The sequence below is a fragment of the Sinohyriopsis cumingii genome, chromosome 18, assembly GCF_028554795.1.
Source record: "Sinohyriopsis cumingii isolate HCF-2022 chromosome 18, ASM2855479v2, whole genome shotgun sequence".
Lineage (NCBI taxonomy): Eukaryota > Metazoa > Mollusca > Bivalvia > Unionida > Unionidae > Sinohyriopsis > Sinohyriopsis cumingii.
Window position 1 is genome coordinate 15,302,815 of NC_142978.1, and position 26,878 is coordinate 15,329,692.

Genomic DNA, 26,878 nt, shown 5'->3' on the forward strand with positions numbered 1-26,878 from the left:
CCAGGGCCAGTGACTTTAAAAAAAATCACAAGCCCTGGCTGAAATAACATAAGCCTGGACTACAATTTCCATATGCTTAATATTTCCCCTTTTTTTAAAAAAATATCATTTGTCACTGAATGTTGCATTAGTACAATTACAGATTAATTCAGTAGGGTTTAAAAGGTGGTTTAAGGTAATGTAAGTATCATTAATGTTCACTACACTCCCTGGTCCTTGTGTTGAAACTTCTCTGCTTGCTGGATTCTCTGAGTGAATCCTGGCCAAAATCAAGTTGACATATGTTGATATGTTTGCAGTATGTGCAAAGAATTAATTGCCCCCCCCCCCCCATTATTTTGCTGGCATGCTTCACAAATTAAACCTCTGTTGACCAGGAGTTCTGAAACTTTCTTGAGCAATAATTGCTTCCTAAATCGGTTTCAGAAATGAATCACACTTGAACACTATTCTCACAATTTAAATGATCATTCTTTGCATTATATATATGCAGTAATATCTGACTTAAAAGAAACATTGCCGCTGTTCACAAACTTGTCAGAAATCTATAATACATATGGCTTAAACATTCTCATTCACAGCAATATGTAAAAGCTTTTGTTCTCCTACATGCATCAAATATCTCTTTGATTTTTATATATAATGGGTTGTTTCACATGCTGATCATACTAATGCATGTAATGGGTTGTTTCACATGCTGATCATACTAATGCATGTAATGGGTTGTTTCACATGCTGATCGTACTAATGCACAATTAGCACAATAAGCTCACCCATTGCAGTCTTCAGACACTAAGCAACTAAACTGATCGTGAGTTAAATTTATTGAATTCTAACCAGAATATTCAGAGGGTGCAGTAAGGATCATTTGGGTGCTTGCAGTAAACACATATGCTGAGTCAAATCCAAACGTTCAGTGGATTAGATTCATCTAGTAGACTTTTATTTTCAAAGTCAGCTAGATATCCTTATCTTTCCTTACATGGAAGGTATGAAAACCAGTCTAGCATCACAAGAGGCCAACATGGTGGTGGCAAAGCATAGCCGCTTACCGGATGGCCTAGCAAGCCTTAAACGTTGTTAGATCGAGTGATACATGCATAAAATTGATATGAAAATTGTTGTTGTGGGGTTTAACGCCATTTTTCAGCACACGATAGGCTATGCATGGCGGCCAGTATTAATGGTGGACGAAGAACCAGGGAAAACCCCGGGAAGAACCACCGACCCACAAGAAGCTACTGGCAAGCTTTCTCACATACCTACATTAGCCAAATTCTAGACTCGAACCCATGCAGACAGAGGTGAGATGGCAGTGATACTTAACGGTGAGCACTTTAGACCACTCGGCCACTCGGGGGCCCCGCTGTGAAAATTGTAGTGTAAGCCTTAATCTAGTTAGCTTTGAAATATCACTTGACAGTAAAAGTAATCAGATATTCCACACTGGATTAGAACTGATACACACTAACAGCTGGTTTATGTTATACATTTACTAGGGTTTAAGTTCCATGGAAACATACTCTCAGGGCAGTCTTTACTCCCCTTCCTACCTGTATTAATGTCTTGTATTTAATAAATAGTATAGAACGCCTTCTGCAGTTATTCTTCAATAACAAATAACATTACAAAAATTTCTTATTTTCTCAGAAATTGTATTAAAATCATTGTCTTTAATCTGCTGAAAGACAAGATAAAACTACAGCGTTGATGAAATATGACCTTGTACTCACAATTTGCATTGCTAGTTGCATGAGTACACAAATCTAACTACTCACATTTTCAAATGTTGTAGAGCAAAAAAAAATATTAAATGAAAGTCATATACTGGTTGTAATAAAAATAGAAAAACAAAAGAACACAAATTTTCTATATGCAATTGCAATGACTCCACACCCCAACCTGAATGTCCATATATGAAAAATGGGGTGGGAATATTCAGAGGAAACCTGATTAGAAAATGGACTGTGATTCATTTTAAGCCAAATTTGTAGTCTGAGTTGTTGAATATCAGAGCTGAAATGAGAAATTGTTGTCCCTTGATTTATATATTAAAAAAAAGATACAAGCCCCTGTATCAATACAGGTTGGGGACTGGTTTAATGAATTCCAAGAAGACAAGTTGATGTTGCAGAAAATTCAGTCCTTGTTTATACAACATTATATAATTTTGATGGTCTTTTGTCAAAATTTCAATCAATCCTTTTTAAATGATGGATTTTTAACCAGATTGTCTTAAGGAGATCAGGTTGTTTGAAACATCTTGTTTGGGATTTTTATTGGCACAGATAATTTCAGGGTTAAACTCTTTGTTACAAGACAAGATTCTAATTATTTGCATTTATTGTTTTTTATAATGCTGTAATAGGAAATGTTTACTTTCTATAAGATGCATATGTATATTGCTATAGAATTCTTTAGAAATACATGTAAAGGTTTGAAACGAAACAAAACATAATTTATGTTCATTATGTTGTTCCCACTTAGCAACATAATGCAGCAAAATAAAGTTGGAAATTTTATTCTGTACACTGAAATGACTTTACATGCCAATTTATAGGAATATAATCAAACTTGTTTCATGTGATACATTTTGTGGTTTTGTACATGACCATCTTTTCTGACTTAGATGTTCTGGAGTCTTGAAAGAGAAACATCTTTAGATTTAGAAAATGCATGTTTTATAAACTAAAATGTTCTTTAATTCCATTCAGTAATTGTGATATGTGAACCTTGAATAAATTAATTTCGTCCTGGGAAAACCCAGGAAATTTATCTTTAGAAAAACGTAAGAAACATGTTCAAAGTGTATCACTTAGCAATAGTTTTAATTTAAAATAAGAACATTAAACTTTGATGTTAGTAAATGTTTATGTTAGCTTCTGTCATAATAAATTGTTTGTCCAAATGCACACTACCACTGTGATATAAAGTCAATGAGTTATTATTTAGAAGTTATGCACCTGATATTTGAGTCTGAATTTTAATGTCACATGATTTTGTGACTTAATACACCAGGTAAAACTTGAATTTTAATGTCATATGATTTCGTGACTTAATACACCAGGTGAAACTTGAATTTGAGTCTGCATTTTAATGTCACATGATTTTGTGACTTAATACACCAGGTAAAACTTGAATTTGAGTCTGAATTTTAATGTCATATGATTTTGTGACTTAATAGACCAGGTAAAACTTGAATTTGAGTCTGAATTTTAATGTCATATGATTTTGTGACTTAATACACCAGGTAAAATTTGAATTTGTGTCTGCATTTTATCCCTACTCCCATTCTTATTGTAAGGATTCTCCACTTCATCAGAGAATCAAAGAGACCTCTTGGAGTTAAGGTCTAAGTTTAAGTGTATCTTTATTCTAAGGAGAATTTATCGGCCACAGAGAGAGAGCATAGTGAGTCATTGAATGGTCAGCATGTTAATGGTCAGTGTTATCCCATAACCATATGCTAGGCATACATTTACTATCTTGCAAACCTAGCCCTCCTAAAAAATAAAAACTTAAAACTGTTATCTTCAAACACAGTTTGGTTAAGTCTTATAGCAATGTCTGAAGATTTTATTTGAAAATATGCCAAATCTTAAATAATTACTGAAAATAAAATGCACTTCAACCCCATCTTGCACTGAGATTAATGTCAAAAGATGATTCTGTCTTGCCTTTTCGGTATTTCAGAGATTCATGTACAGTCATTCAGCTGTCAGTGTCAGATTTAAATTTATGGAATTTGGATTATATCTTTTTAGTTACAGTCAAAACAATCTAAACACATTGCTTTTTAGAATTCTTGTTTTGCATGAATTTTATTGTGGAGCCCTTTTTAATGGGAAGCAAGACAAATTTATTTTTATTTAATGTGATTTGAGGGAGACGGAGAGAATTGGTACACGTGTACTTGTGAGATATATGGAAAATGCTTATGAAAGAGAGAATGAACATAAATGTATGTATGTGTTTGTGTGGATGTATGTACATGCAAACAATTTAAAGAAAAATTTGCTGAATATTGTACATTCTTCCAAATAATCATTTGTCAGCTTCTGTCAGCAACATATTTAAAATGGTGCCAAAAGTCTGGTTTTTATAGATCTGGCATTTGTTTTCAAGAAAAACGTTGATTGTTTATACAAAAAAATAGCTTTTATCAAGACAATAAGCAGACAAACATGACTTTATTTTACTTTCCTACAAATAATTTGCTCATTGAACATTTACATTAAATGCTGACCCTTCTTTTAGGTGAGAAATGGCATTATAATGAATCATGTTATGATGGGTTTTACCAGTATTTACAAACCATAAATAATTTACCCAATGTTTGTAAGATGTGTTTTATTTCATATAGCCCAGTGTGTCATGTTTTATTTCATATAGCCCAGTGTGTCATATGTTTTATTTCATATAGCCCAGTGTGTCAATGTGTTTTATTTCATATAGCCCAGTGTGTCATATGTTTTATTTCATTTAGCCCAGTATGTCATATGTTTTATTTCATATAGCCCAGTGTGTCAATGTGTTTTATTTCATTTAGCCCAGTGTGTCAATGTGTTTTATTTCATTTAGCCCAGAGTATGTCAGATGTGGTTTGTTTCATTTAGCCCAGAGTATGTCAGATGTGGTTTAAGGTCCTGTTGTTGAAATTTGTGTTAGGTTAATGTTGTTTCCATTCCTTATATTTCATAAACCTATTGATGGATTTTCTTTGTACACTGATTCCTTGTTTTAACAAGTGATAGGGAGAGAGGTATTATTTAGCTTAATCATTATGAAGCTAAGACATGTCAGTCAGTGACACACTTGCTGATCTCATAGACCCTGAGGTCAAGTTGACAGCCATAGACATGTAATCATTACAAAGCTAAGACATGTCAGTCAGTGACACACTTGCTGATCTCATAGACCCTGAGGTCAAGTTGACAGCCATAGACGTGTAATCATTATGAAGCTAAGACATATCAGTCAGTGACACACTTGCTGATCTCATAGACCCTGGGGTCAAGTTGACAGCCATAGACATGTAATCATTATGAAGCTAAGACATGTCAGTCAGTGACACACTTGCTAATCTCGTAGACCCTGAGGTCAAGTTGACAGCCGTAGACATGTAATCATTATGAAGCTAAGACATATCAGTCAGTGACACACTTGCTAATCTCATAGACCCTGGGGTCAAGTTGACAGCCATGGACATGTAATCATTATGAAGCTAAGACATATCAGTCAGTGACACACTTGCTAATCTCATAGACCCTGGGGTCAAGTTGACAGCCATAGACATGTAATCATTATGAAGCTAAGACATATCAGTCAGTGACACACTTGCTGATCTCATAGACCCTGAGGTCAGGTTGACAGCCATAGACATGTAATCATTATGAAGCTAAGACATGTCAGTCAGTGACACACTTGCTAATCTCATAGACCCTGGAGTCAGGTTGACAGCCATAGACATGTAATCATTATGAAGCTAAGACATGTCAGTCAGTGACACACTTGCTAATCTCATAGACCCTGGAGTCAAGTTGACAGCCATAGACATGTAATCATTATGAAGCTAAGACATGTCAGTCAGTGACACACTTGCTGATCTCATAGACCCTGAGGTCAAGTTGACAGCCATAGACATGTAATCATTATGAAGCTAAGACATATCAGTCAGTGACACACTTGCTAATCTCATAGACCCTGGAGTCAAGTTGACAGCCATAGACATGTAATCATTATGAAGCTAAGACATGTCAGTCAGTGACACACTTGCTAATCTCATAGACCCTGGGGTCAAGTTGACAGCCATAGACATGTAATCATTATGAAGCTAAGACATGTCAGTCAGTGACACACTTGCTGATCTCATAGACCCTGAGGTCAAGTTGACAGCCATAGACATGTAATCATTATGAAGCTAAGACATATCAGTCAGTGACACACTTGCTAATCTCATAGACCCTGAGGTCAAGTTGACAGCCATAGACATGTAATCATTATGAAGCTAAGACATGTCAGTCAGTGACACACTTGCTAATCTCATAGACCCTGGAGTCAAGTTGACAGCCATAGACATGTAATCATTATGAAGCTAAGACATGTCAGTCAGTGACACACTTGCTAATCTCATAGACCCTGGAGTCAAGTTGACAGCCATAGACATGTAATCATTATGAAGCTAAGACATATCAGTCAGTGACACACTTGCTAATCTCATAGACCCTGGAGTCAAGTTGACAGCCATAGACATGTAATCATTATGAAGCTAAGACATGTCAGTCAGTGACACACTTGCTAATCTCATAGACCCTGGAGTCAAGTTGACAGCCATAGACGTGTAATCATTATGAAGCTAAGACATATCAGTCAGTGACACACTTGCTGATCTCATAGACCCTGAGGTCAAGTTGACAGCCATAGATGATTTATATTATGCTTAAAATATTTTCTTGTGCTTGTAATTAAACCACTTGGTGGATTTTCTTCATACTTTGGTTGAATCATTCTGAAGCAGAGCAAAGACAGTTCAGTCTATATGTTCACTTGACCTTTGACCTTAAGAGTATTGGGTACAGCTGATGTTACTACAGTCCATTGCAGTATGCACTTGCTGGTCTTGTGGTTATGCAAAATTGCCTATATCACTTACAGTTACATATACAGCAGAAAATTTCTGATAATGGTTGCCCAGTAGATTTTTGATTTGCTTGGTAAAATACTGCATTCCTTCCAGGTTTGCTGTAAAGAAAATTGTTCAACAATTTTTGTTATCTGTAACCAAACTTGGCATCATTTAACTACCAATGAAAACAACTGTTACATGTTCTTCAGTGAGTGTCCGTTTATTTCCATTGGTCAGTGGGAAGGTGTGCTGCTAGATCATAGGCATTCACTGTGTCAAGTCAAAGATGAAAGATACTACAACCGTATGCTAGTGTGTTAGTAGTTTTGTTTCTTAAACTTTTCAGTCCAAGGGGTAATATAAAGGGTTCAGTCCAAGGGGTAATATAAAGGGTTCAGTCCAAGGGGTAATATAAAGGGTTCAGTCCAAGGGGTAATATAAAGGGTTCAGTCCAAAAGGTAGTAGCATGGACTGTGATTACTTAATCAGATAATATGTAGATGACACATATGGATTAGTGTGGTTTTCTACCAATAGAAATCAACCAACACTTAACTCTGGAATTATATGTGGATAATTTAGGCACCCTATTTATGATATCCAGAGAGAAAATGTCATCACATTTTTGTCACTGGAAGAAATATAGAATTGTATTGTAATTTTTAACATTACAAATTTTAAAATGATCATTTATTAATTATATTTTGGGAGTTGCAGGACTGAGCTTTCACAGTATAGAAAACAGTTTCCTGACTTGAATGTTTGCTTGTCTTGGACTTAGCAATGGAATTTTCCTAACCCAATACCGTATGAATCATAATATTAAAAAATATATATATATATTTGTATTAAATCTATAACAGACATATAAGTAAACCACAGATTCTCCTTAATCCAGTTGTACAGATGTGTATGCACTATGTGTAGCTTGTCCAGAGCCTCTTGGAGACAAACTGTATCAAGAAACCAGGAATTTTTTAGAAGATCATGTCAAAACATTGCACAAGGTAAACATATAAATATGTGCACATATTATGAAGTCTAGATACTTTGCAGATTTAGAGGTTTTAAGGTGATAAAGAAAATATTTATTGAGTAATTAATAATTGATTTACTGATTTGTTTCTTCAGGACATTTGATTTTTTGCACAGTTCAGATTTTTTCAAAACTTTAAGCTAGATCTAGTTATTGATTCATTTCAATGGTTAATATTTTCCGAGGCCACTTGAAAGAAGTACATTTACTTACCATTTAGAGTATTGCTTTACCATAACTGTATAGTAAGCATTGGCCACTTTTCTGTATATTTAATATCGTAGATGGGACCCAAATAAAAATATACTTGTAAAATTTACAGTATTACTCCTTAAAAGTTTTTAAAAAAATCAAAGAAATCATGCACTGTGTTATGTATGGTTTTTTATGTGGCCTCAAGATTATGACAAATTTTCACACTTAACCTGGACTACTCAAAATTGAAACATTGGATTAGTCATTGATTTGATGTTAAGCAATCAGAATTTTAGATGTGTCTCAAATTTGTAATAAGCTACAATACTAGTTTTCAGTGTTATTTTATATCCAACAGATCAGGAAGAATATTCACTTTATTCATAAAATTTTGGGATAAAAATTTGTAGGTGTCTCAGGTACTCATAGAATAGTGGAAGTATTAACTATTTATATTACTATAATGCCAGTCTTGAAGACAGTCCTAATGCCAGTCTTTAAGACAGTCCTAATGCCAGTCTTTAAGACAGTCCTAATACCAGTCTTGAAGACAGTCCTGTCATGGAATGGCTATGGATCAGTAAGAGATAGTTCAGGTTACATGTATCATGTACTTCAGGATAAGGTACTCTTACTATAAAGTTGTACAGTTCTGTGTCTTTGATGGCCAGTGTTATAATGAGGGAATGCAGCATTTTGTTCACTATAAGGTGGTCTCACCATAAGATAGTGTATTATGTGACCCTCAGAGATAGTTTATAATGTGGTAGTACTCTACTGTCTGTTTTGCAAAGCAAAAGTTCATTGTAATTCTATCACAGAGAGATATATTTGTATCTTCCACAGACAGTAATGGAGAGTGGAGAGGAGAATTTGTTGGCCATATACCACAGACACTGGGAGGAGTATAGTAAAGGGTCAGGATACCTCAACCAACTGTATGGGTAGGTTTATATAGTAAAGGGTCAGGATACCTCAACCAACTGTATGGGTAGGTTTATATAGTAAAGGGTCAGGATACCTCAACCAACTGTATGGATAGGTTTATTTTACCATATGAAAAATAGCCCCATGCCTTGTGTTAAATGGTGCCCAATTGTCCTGGAATTTCTTTTGCATTTGCTGTTGTCTGCTGCCAGTTATATGCTTAACAAATATTTTAATTTATTTGCATTCCCTGCATTATTGGGCTCTCCACATGTCTAACTTCATTGTTATTAGTGGCCAGATTGTAAAATAATTGTGTTGATCAAAATATCAATCTGTCCATACATCTGGCATAAAACACTTATGTTAGGGTTTGCATTTAGGTTATTTTCCAGGCACTATTACACAATAAGTCAAATAAGTTGTTGTTTAGATTTGTAATGTGAAGTAATATACATAATAATGAAAATTAGGTCACAGTGGCCTATTTTACATGTTACAGTGTTATTGGCTAACCATTGCATTAAGCTTGTTTTCCCTAAAACTTTTGCGAATGGAATCACATACCTTTGCATTCAGTGAAAACTAGGTCACTGACCTTTATTTTATGGCTCAATGATTTGTTCTTACCTTGGATTAAGAGCAGTTATTCAGGGTTGGTGTTCATGTAATTTTCTTGATACTATTGCTCATAGAGCCCCACAAGTTGGGATTTAGGTGTTTCATGTGGAGTGCTTTATCTTTCATTGAAATCAGATCATTATGACCTATATTTCATGGTCAGTGATTTTTGCTTACCTTTGCATTTTGTTCATTTCCTTAGGCACTGTTGAATTTGAAGTCAAATAACTTGGTATGATGTTGCTTCACGAGGAACAGGTACTACATCCATCAGTGAAAAATAGTTTTCCGTGCCAATTATATCATTATTCCTTGATTTATGCTAATATTTGTATTGATATCAGTGGGACATAAGGATTGCTTTTCTGATGGCATTATTGTTGTAGGCATGAACATAATGTTTTTGCATTTAGGTCAGCTGCCCTGACAAAGTTGTATTTACAGTCATCGAACTTGAAGGGTCTGTTCATACAGAATGTTTGCTATTCACTGATGGCATAAATTGGTCAGTTACCTATTCTTCTTGCACCAATGATCATGTTGAATTTTTGCATTTAGCTTGATTTCTCTGTTTTAATGACAGCCATTAAACTTGATGGATTGATTCATATTGGACAGAACTGCCCACTGTGTGCAAAATTAAGTCTTGCGGGTCTCCTTTTAATGCTCCAGCATTTACATTACTTTATGTTATGAATTTATGTTAATTTCTCTAACACCGTTGTGTGTACAGTCATGAAACTTGATGAATATGTTCATCTTGGAGGGTATTACCAAATGCAGGTAAAAAATAGGTCACTATACCCTGTTTCTCATAATCTGGTGACTGCATAGGGTTTTTGTATTTAGCCAAGTTTATCTGACACCATTGTATGTGCAGTCATGAAACTTAACGGACACATTCATCTTGGAGGGTACTACTCACCACAAACAAAAGTAGGTTTTAGTGGAATTATCTCGGTTATTTTGGACACTGTACAGTCATGAAAGTTTTAATGGATCTGTATATATAAGGAATATCAATCACCTCACTGACCTTTTAAGGTCAGAGTGGTCTACTTTTCTTACTCTTGTGAAGTGCAGTTTTTGGAGATTATGCTACAGAAGAGCAGGTGAGACAGAATTCTGCATAATAGTTGTCTAGGTTAGGATTGGCTTTAATTCATTGTAGGTAATGTTTCAGACACTCATGTTCTTAGGGTCGCATGAGTTGGTATTGAGATGCAATCTTCCAGTATAACTTTCATTCACCAGATTACCTATTGATTGATGCCAATTTTTTTAAATATTTGTGTTTCATTACAGATACCTGAACTCCACATTTATCAAGAAGCAAAAGTACACAGATGCAGATCTCAACTATGGGGGATTTAATGTAGAGCTCAGTGATCAAATGCTGGAAATTGGCGAGGTAACAAACGCACTTGCATATGGTGTTTTACTGGGAAATTTCTTGTCAGGTTTGAAACTAATATTTCCGTTGGGATTACAAACATAATTTTAAATCTAAATGAACATCAAAATGTAGTTCAAACCCAGCCCAGCTTTTACCCATCCAGTGTGATTAGTATTTTTCTTTATTCTCCAGTTGTTCTTATTTGTACTACGTTATTTAGGTTAATACACCATGTATATTTTGTATGTGTACAGTTATAGTGGAGTTTACTGTACTGTGAAAGTCTGCTCAATAACTTTTATTCTACAAATAATTTCAATTCTGCAGCATGTAATTCCACCAAATTTTTTGGATAAATGTACTTGGGGTAAGGAAGAACCTAACAATTTAAGTTCAAATGTCAAGGTCACTAACATAAAGAACAACAATGGTTTCCAAGCAGTTTTCCACCATCAGCAGTTACCAAAATTTGTGGATGGCTTCTATTTGGATTAAGGAAGAACCCTACTGATTTCTGGATCAAAAGGTGAAAAGTCAGGGTCACTGTGACTAGAAGAAACATGTCTGTAAAATACCCTGAATTCTACCTCAGATGACTTGCGCAGACCTCGATGGCTTGCACTTGCAGTGGAAGAAAGCATATTGATTTGAGGGTCAAAAGATCAAGGTCACAATGAATGAAATAAGCAGAATGGTATTCACATAATAACTTTAGTTCTAGACTATGAATGGTGACCACAATTTGTGGAGGACTTGCATTTAAGGTGTGGAAGAGGAAGAGGACAGTTGATTTAGGGGTTACAATATCAAAGATCAGGGTCATTGTGGCTCCACGATAATGGGTTTTGCATTGTGGCTTCCCGATAATGGGTTTTGCATTGTGGTTCCACAATAATGGGTTATGCAGAATAACTTAGAGTAAGTTTATGACGAAACTCTATGGATGGCTAGTGCATATGGTAATAAACCAGCTGATAGATTATTGGGTCTCTAGGTCAGAGTCAGGATCACTTTAATAACAAAATAATGGTTTCTATGCATTAATTATAGTTTAAGACTGCATATCTTGATGAAAGCTCCAGGTCGTAGAAACCCATTGGTCAGTACTTTCCGTTGTGTCATTCATAGTACTCTTGTTCATATCTAACATGTATAATACTTCATGGTGCCTTAATATCTGCCATCATTTTTTTTCCTTCGATTTAGACTGGTCTTCTTTGTATGTTTGTATCAAAATAGAATGGATCTGTGACATGTAGTTTCACATTCAAGAAACTCGTCTGTTTTCCTGAAACTGTTTAATGTACAGTTACTATAAATAAAAATAAGGAAATGAGAAGGTCTAATGATGAATAAATGCGCAGCAGCCAGTAGCCCCACAATACAAGCCTTGAATGGTAATTGTTATTTTGTGTCTTGCTCGTTCCTGATGTGAACTTGGAGGAAAAAAATTTAAACTGGTTCCCGGTTGTCCATTTTATTACCCAGGTTATTATCAACAGGTGGGTACCCGAGTACCCAGGTACCTGTTGACGTCTTTAATGATGAGTGATTGCAATACTTTTTTATCTGATGAACCCAGACAGAAATAATTTATAAATAAATACATTATTTTCCAGCTCTGTCTTTTGTATGAAATGTAACTTCATGTGTGTGTGTGTGTGTGTGTGTGTGTGTGTGTGTGTGTGTGATTGTTCTTTTTTTCAGTCTGTTTATATGACCATTTTGTATAAAGACCACCTGTCTACCCAGATCATAATTATTTGTTCTTTGATATTGGTCATGATACACCTGTGTGAATACATAGTTTTTTTTGCGATAGCCTGGTTGTCATCGTCACAAATACTTTTGGTACAATTTCAGCTGGCTCTGGAGACATGGAAGAAATACATGATCGAACCACTCAAAGATCACCTCCTCTCAATCATTCTGCAAGAAATCCGAAAGTTAGTATTAATTATTGATTAGCATGACAGAATTTTGATGACACTCGTATTGAGTCAACAGTTACATCTGCTTCAACAATTTTGAAGAATTATTTTGTTGATTTTTTGCATTAAGTTCAATATCTGTCCAGTGGACAGTCATGAAAATTCACATTTGGTAAGGAGGGGGAATATGTAGATAAGTGTTGTGTGTTTGTATCTTCATAAGGAATTACCCAGTCATAATATCTTAGGAGTACAAACACTTCCTCACAAATCAGAGTTAAATTTTTAGCTATAAAGAAACTGAAAGTTTGTCTTCCCAGATAAGTGAGTCACATTAGAGTAATCTTCCTTTCCATATAGAGATTGTTGCCAAATTCATTCCATCCTTCATTTACTACTTTGTTTGTGCTTGGAAGCATGATAATTTAAAGACCTTGCAAAAATCATGTATCAAGCAATAGTTGCCACTCTATAAAGGAAGCATACTCCATCTACAGGGTCCGTAGGGAACATTGAAAAGCCTTAAAAAATGAATCGTTCCTGCAAGGCTTTGAAAACACCTTGAAAATTCAAAATATTGTCTGGGTTCCTTGAAAAACCTTGATTTTTTTTAAACCAAAAGGAATTAATAAATAGTTTTCGTTTTACAGAATTAAATTAAAGGAAATGGGGAGAAAAAAAACAATATCTCGCTAAGTTTGTGCTGGATCGGAAATTTTTGCACAACTGGCCACTGCACAGTCGTACATTTTGAACTTCTGATTGTATGAAACCTGGATGTAGCAGTGATTTAAATTTGAATCATTTGCTTCAACGTGGCTGGCTGCCTATTCCAACTTCACTGTTCTAGACGAAGAAAAATATAAAGTTTGGATTATGAGATCTTTCTCAGAGAGCTTTTTGAAATGCAAATTATGCCAGAAGGATATTGATTTGCATGCAATGGGAGAGAGTGTTCCACAGTCACAGCTGAGAAAAAATCCGCAAGCTCTTCTATTGGCACTTAATACAAGCAAAACAAGAATCCTTCAGCATGAAATCATTTTTGATGAGAGAGGTATGTCTGTGAACACAGAGAATCAAGTTTTAAAAGAAAAACTATTTATAAATTCTTAATTATGAAATTAGTTCAATCTGGTTCTATTTTGGAACTGAGTGGAAATAGGACAGACGATAATTGCAATGAACATGATAAATCTAAAAATATAGAATACAGCTAAGCTGAGAGAAATATTAATATATCTAACATTAAATGCTGTTTTTAAATAAGTAATAATATATATATAAAATCTTTATTGTTTTTGTTTTTGGGGATGAGTGAAGAAAGAAATGTACTGAAAAAGACATTGAGACAATGACAGCTGCTGCTGATGACTATGTATTGAAAGCAAAGATCCACAGGAAAATTTCCTTTATCTTGACATAAAATAATATGAGTAAAATTTAAAAGGACAAAATTGCTGAACTTGGAGCTCTTGAAAAACAGCTTGATGACAAGCTACAAGAACTGAAAATTCATTCTAAAATATTTTGTACTTTGTAAATAGTGTAATGTTGACAGAGCAAAATGAATTTTGTTCAGTGACTACATTATTCAAATGCCTTGATGTAGGATGTTTAATATTAATGGGAAAGATATCAATGATCATACTCTTGACTTCATGGTTGGTTTTTTTGGTGGGGGGGTTTTAAAATAAATTTGCAAGAAATGCTCCTTGTATGGAGTAATAGTAAGTATTAACTTGTGTTTGCATACAGTTTCATATATGTATCCTTTAAAATTAATAATGCTCCTTGAAAAACACGATTTTGAACCTTGAAAATTTTGAATGAAATATGCTACTAACTCTGCTTCTATATTTCTAATTATTCCTCTATTATTTCTAAGATGAAGTTTTTCGAACTTTATTAGAACAACAATTTGCCCTTTGAGACATAAGGCAGAGTTTCAGTCCAATGTGCCCAAAACCATAGCTGTACCACAGATGATGCAGTCAGTGATTGTCTTCAAGTCATGATGTCACATTCTTGACAGATTTCAATTATGGTTCAGTCATTCTCAGCAAGTTTATCAGCACCATCTCAGTTAGTGCTGGAGGTTGAATCAATGAAATACATGCCTTGGTTACTGCAAGAGGCAGAATCAGTGAAATACATGCCTTGGTTATTGCAGGAGGTGGAATCAATGAAATACATGCCTTGGTTATTGCAGGAGGCAGAATCAGTGAAATACATGCCTTGGTTACTGCAGGAGGTAGAATCAGTGAAATACATGCCTTGGTTATTGCAGGAGGTAGAATCAGTGAAATACATGCCTTGGTTATTGCAGGAGGCAGAATCAGTGAAATACATGCCTTGGTTACTGCAGGAGGTAGAATCAGTGAAATACATGCCTTGGTTATTGCAGGAGGTAGAATCAGTGAAATACATGCCTTGGTTATTGCAGGAGGCAGAATCAGTGAAATACATGCCTTGGTTACTGCAGGAGGTAGAATCAGTGAAATACATGCCTTGGTTATTGCAGGAGTTAGAATCAATGAAATACATGCCTTGGTTATTGCAGGAGTTAAAATCAATGAAATACATGCCTTGGTTACTGCAAGAGGCAGAATCAGTGAAATACATGCCTTGGTTATTGCAGGAGTTAGAATCAATGAAATACATGCCTTGGTTATTGCAGGAGTTAAAATCAATGAAATACATGCCTTGGTTACGGCAAGAGGCAGAATCAGTGAAATACATGCCTTGGTTATTGCAGGAGTTAGAATCAATGAAATACATGCCTTGGTTATTGCAGGAGTTAAAATCAATGAAATACTTGCCTTGGTTACTGCAAGAGGCAGAATCAGTGAAATACATGCCTTGGTTATTGCAGGAGTTAAAATCAATGAAATACATGCCTTGGTTATTGCAGGAGGCAGAATCAGTGAAATACATGCCTTGGTTACTGCAAGAGGCAGAATCAGTGAAATACATGCCTTGGTTATTGCAGGAGGCAGAATCAGTGAAATACATGCCTTGGTTACTGCAGGAGGTAGAATCAGTGAAATACATGCCTTGGTTATTGCAGGAGTTAGAATCAATGAAATACATGCCTTGGTTATTGCAGGAGTTAAAATCAATGAAATACATGCCTTGGTTACTGCAAGAGGCAGAATCAGTGAAATACATGCCTTGGTTATTGCAGGAGTTAGAATCAATGAAATACATGCCTTGGTTATTGCAGGAGTTAAAATCAATGAAATACTTGCCTTGGTTACTGCAAGAGGCAGAATCAGTGAAATACATGCCTTGGTTATTGCAGGAGTTAAAATCAATGAAATACATGCCTTGGTTATTGCAGGAGGCAGAATCAGTGAAATACATGCCTTGGTTACTGCAGGAGGTAGAATCAGTGAAATACATGCCTTGGTTATTGCAGGAGGCAGAATCAATGAAATACATGCCTTGGTTATTGCAGGAGGCAGAATCAGTGAAATACATGCCTTGGTTATTGCAGGAGTTAGAATCAGTGAAATAAATGCCTTGGTTATTGCAGGAGTTAGAATCAGTGAAATACATGCCTTGGTTATTTGCAGGAGTTAAAATCAATGAAATACATGCCTTGGTTACTGCAAGAGGCAGAATCAGTGAAATACATGCCTTGGTTATTGCAGGAGGTAGAATCAGTGAAATACATGCCTTGGTTATTGCAGGAGTTAAAATCAATGAAATACATGCCTTGGTTACTGCAAGAGGCAGAATCAGTGAAATACATGCCTTGGTTATTTGCAGGAGTTAAAATCAATGAAATACATGCCTTGGTTATTGCAGGAGTTAGAATCAGTGAAATACATGCCTTGGTTATTTGCAGGAGTTAAAATCAATGAAATACATGCCTTGGTTATTGCAGGAGTTAGAATCAGTGAAATACATGCCTTGGTTATTTGCAGGAGTTAAAATCAATGAAATACATGCCTTGGTTATTGCAGGAGTTAGAATCAGTGAAATACATGCCTTGGTTATTTGCAGGAGTTAAAATCAATGAAATACATGCCTTGGTTACTGCAAGAGGCAGAATCAGTGAAATACATGCCTTGGTTATTGCAGGAGGTAGAATCAGTGAAATACATGCCTTGGTTATTGCAGGAGGCAGAATCAGTGAAATACATGCCTTGGTTATTTGCAGGATTTAAAATCAATGAAATACATGCCTTGGTTACTGCAAGAGGCAGAATCAGTGAAATACATGCCTTGGTTATTGCAGGAGGTGGAATCAATGAAATACATGCCTTGGTTATTGCAGGAGGCAGAATCAGTGAAATACATGCCTTGGTTATTGCAGGAGTTAAAATCAATGAAATACATGCCTTGGTTATTGCAAGAGGCAGAATCAGTGAAATACATGCCTTGGTTATTGCAGGAGGTGGAATCAATGAAATACATGCCTTGGTTACTGCAAGAGGTAGAATCAGTGAAATACATGCCTTGGTTATTGCAGGAGGTAGAATCAGTGAAATACATGCCTTGGTTATTGCAGGAGGTAGAATCAGTGAAATACATGCCTTGGTTATTGCAGGAGGTAGAATCAGTGAAATACATGCCTTGGTTATTGCAGGAGGCAGAATCAGTGAAATACATGCCTTGGTTATTGCAGGAGGTAGAATCAGTGAAATACATGCCTTGGTTATTGCAGGAGTTAAAATCAATGAAATACATGCCTTGGTTATTGCAGGAGGTAGAATCAGTGAAATACATGCCTTGGTTATTGCAGGAGGTAGAATCAGTGAAATACATGCCTTGGTTATTGCAGGAGTTAAAATCAATGAAATACATGCCTTGGTTATTGCAGGAGGTAGAATCAGTGAAATACATGCCTTGGTTATTGCAGGAGGTAGAATCAGTGAAATACATGCCTTGGTTATTGCAGGAGGCAGAATCAGTGAAATACATGCCTTGGTTATTGCAGGAGGTAGAATCAGTGAAATACATGCCTTGGTTATTGCAGGAGTTAAAATCAATGAAATACATGCCTTGGTTACTGCAAGAGGTAGAATCAGTGAAATACATGCCTTGGTTATTGCAGGAGTTAAAATCAATGAAATACATGCCTTGGTTACTGCAAGAGGCAGAATCAGTGAAATACATGCCTTGGTTATTGCAGGAGGTAGAATCAGTGAAATACATGCCTTGGTTATTGCAGGAGGTAGAATCAGTGAAATACATGCCTTGGTTATTGCAGGAGGCAGAATCAGTGAAATACATGCCTTGGTTATTGCAGGAGGTAGAATCAGTGAAATACATGCCTTGGTTATTGCAGGAGTTAAAATCAATGAAATACATGCCTTGGTTATTGCAGGAGGTAGAATCAGTGAAATACATGCCTTGGTTATTGCAGGAGGTAGAATCAGTGAAATACATGCCTTGGTTATTGCAGGAGTTAAAATCAATGAAATACATGCCTTGGTTATTGCAGGAGGTAGAATCAGTGAAATACATGCCTTGGTTATTGCAGGAGGTAGAATCAGTGAAATACATGCCTTGGTTATTGCAGGAGGCAGAATCAGTGAAATACATGCCTTGGTTATTGCAGGAGTTAAAATCAATGAAATACATGCATATATACAGTTTGTGATGGTTCAGTTTCACTCATGATGACCATCCGGTTTCATCAGTTTATAAATATTCTGAGAAAGCAAATTTTTACAATTGTTTTAGAGAATATGTTCCCAGCCACATTACTTAAAATGCTGACAACCACCCTGTTATGCCATCATCCTTGTTGGTATATTAATTACCTTAAAAAGAAACTAATGACACCTAGTGATGGCAGTGGAGGGTAATTGGCAAGAGTTATTGCCCATTGAATGTGTGAGACAAGCCAGATATTGATTTTTTAGTAGAGTTGAATTCAGGAGGTGGCAGGAGTGAACCCCTTAATGTTAATGTGAATGGATAAATATTCTCAGAGAAACATGATTTACTTCAAATTTGCTTTCTCTAAAGATATTGTGGACAGAATTGCTCTATTGATAAGCTTACCACTTTGAAAGTGTGTGAGGGTAAAGGATAAGTTTTCTTATGGTGGTATGGGCTGGGGCATTCCACTCAAAGCATCATTACCTGAGTAAGTCGACTTTTTTCCATGGCTTTTTGAGGTAAAGAAGTTAGCCATCACTATTAAAGGATACTGTTTCACAATCTCAGACAGGTTTTGGAATCGATGATATAGGACAAAACATAGACCTCTCTTACCTACATGTGAATTTTGACCTATAATGGCCAAAAGCCTTGGCTTTGTGGTCCCCCACCCCCACCTCGGAGTATCCTATGGGATTTAACATTGTAACAAGATAACCGGGTGGGATATTTCGGATTAACAACAGAACACGTTTTGACGACACATATATATGATTTAATGTGGCGATTTACATGAGTAGTGGATTATGAAGATGTGTGCGTATTTATAATCCAAATATTGGATCTATTTAACATAAAAACGCACAGTTTCAAAGATGGAAAAAATATACAAATAAATTTAGTTCAGTAACCCTAAAACACAGGATAAATGATTTCACAAATGATTCAATAATGGAAAGATGAATATAGTTCACTCAAATAGTAAACAATGTAAGTCTTTACACATAGTAAAAAATGTATTCGCTCAGGTAGCGAAATTATGTCACTAAACAAGAACGGATATACAATCTATCCTTCCAGTCCTGAATAATACACTGGGTCTTACTAACCCAGAATTAGCATACAGCTAAAAATACATGTGTGGAGATGCACTCCGTCACCCCTGCACCTTATCCGCTCCACAGCTCCTCTGAATCAATTTCACAACCAATATAGACTCCGGACCCTCGGAATACTATGATCACTTGAAACATTAGACCCTCCGGACACTTGAAATATTAGACCCTCCAGACCCCCTGTCCTTTGACGGCTCTACAGCTGGGTCACCTTAGTCACTCTTGACATTCCGGACGCTAGACATTAGACACTCCGGCACCTTAAACGCTCCGGACACACGGACGTTTCTACCCTCTGACAACACCGGACACCCTGGATATTCCTACCATCAAAACACTCACTCACTCAGCTGAAAATATACCCGATACAGTGTACTACACTTAATACAGACATAACGTAAGGACGTTATACATGGTAAGTTAAAAAGATTATATTATTATGGCAATTACAAAACAGAGGTTCAATAGTAAACCTAACCCTGCTTGATAAGACAATAGTAACCAATTCTTTTTTTAAAAAAATGTAGCTTTACATTACCAATATAAATCCCGCACTACATCGCAACAAGAATAAAAAATGCACGCATTATGGTATGTAAAGAAAACTGTAACAAACATGCAAAGGCAAATATGGTAATACACTAGTTATCACTTAAAACCCAAAACATTACCTACCCCTACAGCTGGAGTTGTGCGAATCCTTTTAGCAGGCCGCTTGCTGACAAAACCATTAGTATTGTAAAGGTCCTTTACATGTAGTGACGTATTTATACCTTTAGAATTTTCGTTATTCTTTATCAAAGGCACCTTGCACGTGTGGCACAGGACGAATCGTACTCACGATTTCGAAATACATAGACCATATTATAATCACCCTCGGGTATCGTTGTACAGAGAAAAAGAAACGAAACCCGAGTACATGTATTTAATTAACAACATTTACACCATTCCGTGACAAACATGGTGGAATAATAAGGAACTATTTGAACCTCTGTGTACAGCATCGTTGACTCTTCTCTGTTATAAAATCTGTTTTCTAGCTGCAGTAGGCACAATCAGTGAAATATATGCCTATCTGCAATTCTTGATGGTTCATTTTCACTCATGATGATCACTGCTTTTGTTGTCATGAACAGGTTGCTGTTCATGGGTAATCAGTTGTTTGCGGTATAAAATCTCTGTTATCATTAAACCTTCTGCCTCGGGGCCATCTACAGGACCCAGTAATGGCTTTGAAATCATACTTGAAAGAAACTGAGCTGCTTTGAAGACAGAGATCTCATTTATACCTTTGATTGAATGACGTGGCTTTATATCAGCTCAGCCTATATCTTCCTGGATATCATGGGTTATTCTCTTTATGAACAGAGAACTAATCCAATAATCTTCCTGGATATCATGGGTTATTCTCTGTATGAATAGCCTATATCTTCCTGGATACCATTGGTTATTCTCTATATGAATAGAGAAGTAACCCAATAATCTTCTGGATATCATGGGTTATTCTCTGTATGAATAGATAACTAACCCAGTATCAAATGAAGTTATTGTGCATTTTGGCATATGAGATTAGGGCAGTTGCTCTGAGCATAGCATTTCAGTACAACTGTTCCTTAACAGACAATATACAAGCTGTGGCAGAGATAACTTTATCAAGCTTTTACCTCCATGATCTTTCTTTCCAAATGGTCATATTCAGCTGCGTCAGGACATATGGAGTCTTTCCTTCAGCCTGTATATTTTTCTTCACTTGAAAGCTGCCCCACATTCCTTGGGAGACCAGAGATGGGCCTTCACCATGATAAGGGAATGCAACTCCACCTCTAACATATTAATTGGGTAACATGTTTAAAGAAGGAACCAATTTTTGGAGTAAAATTTGTTTCTTTAGTATTACTTACCCAGTCATAATATGGATGCACCATTCTAGCTTCCCAGCAGTTACTGACAGAGGCTGCATTCTGCTCCAGTAGCAACTGAAGTATGGACAGAATTAGGTGCCATACCCATTATCCAAAGGGAGATAACTCTATTTTGAAGGCAGAAAAACTGTTGAGACTTATTGCTAAAAGTTAACTTAGGAGGGACGGATTTGCAAGGTAGATGTTTAATCATGTCAGTATTATTGAAGAAATATATCCAACTCCAGAATTGATATTCGGACTACAGATGTTTTCTTTGTAATAATTATTGAGTGGTTTGGCTAATAAATGTTGAAATTGAGATTAATAGGTGAATTTATTTCTTTCAAACTACCATTGGTTTCAGTAATTCCTAAATCTGTTTACCTTGGAGAAACCTTGGAATTTGTAACTTAATTTTCTTTATCATAAAATTTAAAAATTGTATTATCATAGACCTGGGCAATTGTTTGATTTCTTTTGTTCATAATGATAATGTTTTGATCTTAACAAGACTTTACTATTGCTTTGTTTCAAAATGTTTAGTGATCGTCTTGGTGGGACAGTAAACCAAACAGTTCTGCATGGTGTCATCAACTCCTTTGTGGACGTGGAGGAGTACAAGAAAAAATTCCCACTTCAGCTTTATGAGGAAATGTTTGAGACCAAGTTCCTCCAGGAGACTGGAGATTACTATCGACAGGAAGCTGCTAAACTTAAGGATGAATGTTCATGTTCAGAATATATGGAAAAGGTAGAAAATCTCATCACTGATGAGTTATTGTATGGTCATTACTGGTGTGCAGACAATTCATCCACAAGACATATTGTCAGGATCCTGAATGTTAGCCTTGTTCATGTTTACATCCTATTTGATGTCAGATAAAAGTCCCTAGTCCAGTAAATTTTTAATCAGATCATAATAGGCTAGCATGGTAAGAATTTGATAGCCGCCTGACTTAAATTAATTTGTCCTAAAACACAAAGAAGGCACTCAAATAAGAAACCATTAGATTCAGGGCTATCCTGTTACATTCTTCTCTGTTTCATTAACAGTTAATATCCTTGTAAATTATATTATAGGCATGTTTTGAAAATAAACACAAATCCTATAGTAGCATACAGGTCTAACAGACTTTAATAATTAGTAGCCCAAGCCTGAGTTGTTTGACTTCAGTACATGGTAACTCAGTGCCAAGATTCTAGTAGCGCCTGGGTTACCTGACTTAACTATATGTTGACCCAGACCTGCATTCTGTACTCCAATGGGTTACCTAATTTTAATAGATGGTAGCTCAGATCCAACATTCAAGTAGGTCTTGGGTTACCTGAATAAAGTGTGTGGTTCTCTAGACCCAGTATCCCCTTGGCACCAGGCACATGAATTGTCAGACCCTAAGTCATAAAATATGCACTTTTTTATCACTTGCTGTGTCATTGTTCAATTTCAGAGATTATGTAAATGTGAGTTTTCGACTAGTTGTGATACATCTGGTCAATACATCCTGAACCATTGTCCTGCCATGTCATTACAGTACCGAAGGAAATGTAAAAAAAAAATGAAATTTAGCACCTTAGGTTCATTAATATTAACACAGAAAGTATAAATGTGTTTCATACCGTTAATTTCAAAACTTGGCCCCAAGTGGCCAAGTGGTCAAAAGCTCTCTCCATTATTGATCACTGCCATCTCACCTCTGTCTTCGTGGGTTTGATATTAGGATTCGGCTAATGTGGGTATGTGAGAAAGCTTGCCAGTAGCTTCTCGTGGGTCGGTGGTTCTTCCCGGGGTTTTCCCGGTTTCTTCCTCCACCGTTAATACTGGCTGCCATGCATGGCCTATCGTGTGCTGAAAAATGGCGTTAAACCCCACAACAACAACAACAACAATTTGGCAGAGTTCAAGATGAATAATTTAATTTTAGTTATTTGGAGAATTTAAAAAAAAAAAATTCTCCAGGCTTTGCATTTTCAACAAATATAACTATGAACTGATTATTCCCCATATGCAGGCAAAATAGCATGTACTTCAATTGAACCCATTCTGTAGAATGTATTTTTTTCAGTAGGCAGGCATAAAAGCAATGAAAACTACTTGCCTCATTCATGTATTTATTGGGAAAAAAGAAATTAAAGTGAATTTCCAGTTTTAATTTTGTTTAAAACATGGATTTGTTTGAGACAAGATCTTAATGATATGTAGAAGTTACATGATGTCTAATGACTTTTCTAACTGACTTTGGACAGACCTGTTAAATGGCTGAAAATTCTATATTATTTTGGATCAAGTATTTTCGTTGGAGTCATTTAATGCTAGGAGTTAGTTTACATCTAAATATATCATCCCGATCCAATGTAAACTAGAGATGCATTTGTAGAACATGAATTTCCCGCAACTCTGTCATCACAGAAGTGGGTAATATAGGTTACAATGTCTGGGTTTACTTGCATCAAGATGCATTCAAATAGATGTACAAGAATTTAGATATGATCAACAGTGTATATGCAACTTAGAAAATTGACAGATAGATGGAAGGGTGAATACAAAATCTGATATAGTTAAGACTCTATGGCTCCTTCAACATTATGTTATAGGCGCCAAATCAGGAAGCTTTAATATGATCTGTCTGAATGATTCATTGGTCATAACTGATAAGCACCTTTTTTTCTCAAACTGACAGGTTATAACAAAGCTGGACAATGAAAACTTTCGCAGTAGGAAATTTTTAAATCCCAGCTCATACAACAAGGTGACATATGAATGTCAACAGAGAATGGTGGCAGATCATTTACAGTTCCTACATGGGGAGTGCAGAGAAATGGTGCAGTCAGAAAAGAGAAAAGGTAAATCACTCAACAGGAGTCCTGCCAACATATTAATGTGACAGAATTGAAATGTTCTTAATTTGTTCATTCACTGGGAAATGTATCCTGATGTTGTGAATTGGACATTTTGTTTTACAAAAGTTTGATGATATTTCATCATAATAATAATAATAATGAGGACTTTGTATAGCGCCCAATCTTTAGAAGCTCTAAGTGCTTTACAATATTAGACAACACCTATAACATAAAAAACATATATAATGATATGATTATAAAAACAAACACCATGAAATTAGAAAACATAAAAAACATGCTGAAAATATTTAAGGTAGGAAACATTAGGTCTTTAAGTCAGTTCTTGCAGTTGAAATAAGTAAGTTTTGAGAGCCCTCTTGAATGTGATCACTGTGTCTTTATGTCTAAGTTCAGTGGGCAATTTATTCCACATTGCTGGGCCCTGGTACGCAAAAGAACACCGTCCATATGACTTTGTTTTCATAGTGGGAATAATGAGTATACGATTGTCAGAAGAGGAGCGTAAGTATCTTGCTGGTGTGTACACATGGGTGAGGTTGGAAAGGTATGTTGGACTGGAGTCCGTCAGTGAAACGTAGCACAGAGAACAAATTTTGTGTTTGATTCTGGATCGACTGGATAGCCAGTGTAGGGTACAGAGCAGCAGGGAGGTGTGCTCTGATCATGGTACTCTTAAGTATGATCCAACAGCTGTGTTTTGAAGTTTCTGGAGTAGATATTGAGATGAACCAGACAGAATTAAGTTCCAATAGTCCAGTCTTGAAAGTACTAATGAACACACAAGTATTTTAGTTGTATCAGCTGAAAGATATCTGTGAATGGAGCTGATGCATCTCAGCTCAAGATATGCAGCCTTGCATATATATGTTCATGACATGTTGGTGCAATGTGAGAGTACTGTCCAGAGTAACACCTAGGTTTCGTACTGATTGTGTGAATTTGATGTTGGTGTTGCTAATATTTATTGTTTGAGGTAAAGGATGTGAATGAGAAAGTCTTTGTGTTGTGATCAGAATGACCTCAGTTTTATCATCATTCATCTGCAGCTTGTTACATGTCATCCATGATTTCACATCAGAAATGCACCTCTCTACACCTTGGATGGTCGCATCAACTTCAGTTGGGTGGCTAGATTTGTATATTTGGGTGTCATCAGCGTACAATTGGTGAGACACTGGATGATGATCTATGACACTTGAGAGCGACTGAGTGTATAGAATGAAGAAAACAGGTCCAAAAACAGACCCCTGTGAAACACCACAACATAGATTAACTGGGCAGGTGTGTATTCCATTTGCAGACACAATTTGTGTCCTGTTGACCATGTAGGACTTGAACCACAGTAAGGCTGTATCATGAATGGCAAATACATGCTGGAGACGGTGAAGTAATATATCATGGTCTATTGTGTCAGATGCTGCAGACAAATCAAGGAGGGTGAGGACTGTAATCTTTCTGCTATCCAAAGCCGAGAGAATGTCATTAACTACTTTTAGAAGAGTAGTTTCAGTTCTTTAATCTTGGATTAAATAATTTTAGTCACAATGACACATAGGATGCAGCCTTCCTATGTATTAATAAGCAAGAAAATAAAGGAAACTTTCATTGTGTTATGTGTTTAGGCTCTTACAGAAGTAACAAGAAAAGAGTGAAAACAATAAGCTTTGTAAAATTTAACAAATAATTTATTTCTCTAGAAAAACAAGGTAAAAATGAGAAAAAGAACTTAGTTTTGCAAATCATATCCAAAAATAATCAAAGAATAATCCAAGAAGTAAAAAATAGAAGTCCTAGTAATAAAAAGTCCTAATAAAACTAAGATCGAATCCCGATTATTTGTCACGTACTCCAAGTATGGCCTCGATTTCACTTTATGAATCTTACTCTGAAAAAGAATTAAAAAAATAAAAGAAAGGTTGTTTACTTCAAGTCTTACTGGTTCTGAATCAAGGTCAGGAACTATGTCAGCATAAGTATCTATTATCAGTTGTTTGCGAAAAACAGTCAGGCCAAACAGACCTGAACTGAATTTCTGGACAATGTCAAATCCAGTAAATAAAGTTACATTACAATAGCATGTAATGGAATATATAAAAAAAATTAAAACTAACAAGCAAAAAATTAAATCAAATATGCATAACAATTGATAGGATTCATCAAAAGTGAACAAAATGCTACTTTTGAAATTGTATTTACATGCTATATATGCTTTGAATTCATTTCTTTAAGGGTATTGATTTTCATGGTTTTGCTAAACTTTACATTGTTTCATTACTTCATTTCTTGGATTGGGAATGGAACAGGTGAGGTTATTCTGTTTCCACAAAGAATCAATTTTTCATTTAGTCCTGAAATTAATTGATTGGAACAGCCCATGAAATCCACAGGCATTGGTTCTTTTTGAATAATATTGAATTCACAGTCATTGGTACTGTATGAATAGTACTGAATCCACAGTCATTGGTACTTTATGAATAATATTGAATTCACAGTCATTGGTACTATATGAATAGTACTGAATCCACAGTCATTGGTACTTTATGAATAATATTGAATTCACAGTCATTGGTACTATATGAATAGTACTGAATCCACAGTCATTGGTACTTTATGAATAATATTGAATTCACAGTCATTGGTACTATATGAA

General features: G+C 35.8%; 1 protein-coding gene across 4 annotated transcripts in view; it reads left to right on the forward strand.

Annotated features, from left to right (window-relative positions):
* The window catches only part of LOC149776138 (cullin-2-like), a 110,505-nt gene that overhangs the window by 22,423 nt on the left and 61,204 nt on the right, over nt 1-26,878 (forward strand). For all 4 annotated transcript variants that reach the window (XM_089942412.1, XM_089942411.1, XM_089942413.1 and 1 more), the window contains 6 exons: nt 7,529-7,632; nt 8,703-8,800; nt 10,710-10,815; nt 12,664-12,746; nt 21,913-22,120; nt 24,048-24,210. In XM_089942412.1, coding sequence (XP_089798538.1) covers nt 7,529-7,632; nt 8,703-8,800; nt 10,710-10,815; nt 12,664-12,746; nt 21,913-22,120; nt 24,048-24,210 — 762 coding nt within the window. The remainder of the gene's footprint in view (nt 1-7,528; nt 7,633-8,702; nt 8,801-10,709; nt 10,816-12,663; nt 12,747-21,912; nt 22,121-24,047; nt 24,211-26,878) is intronic.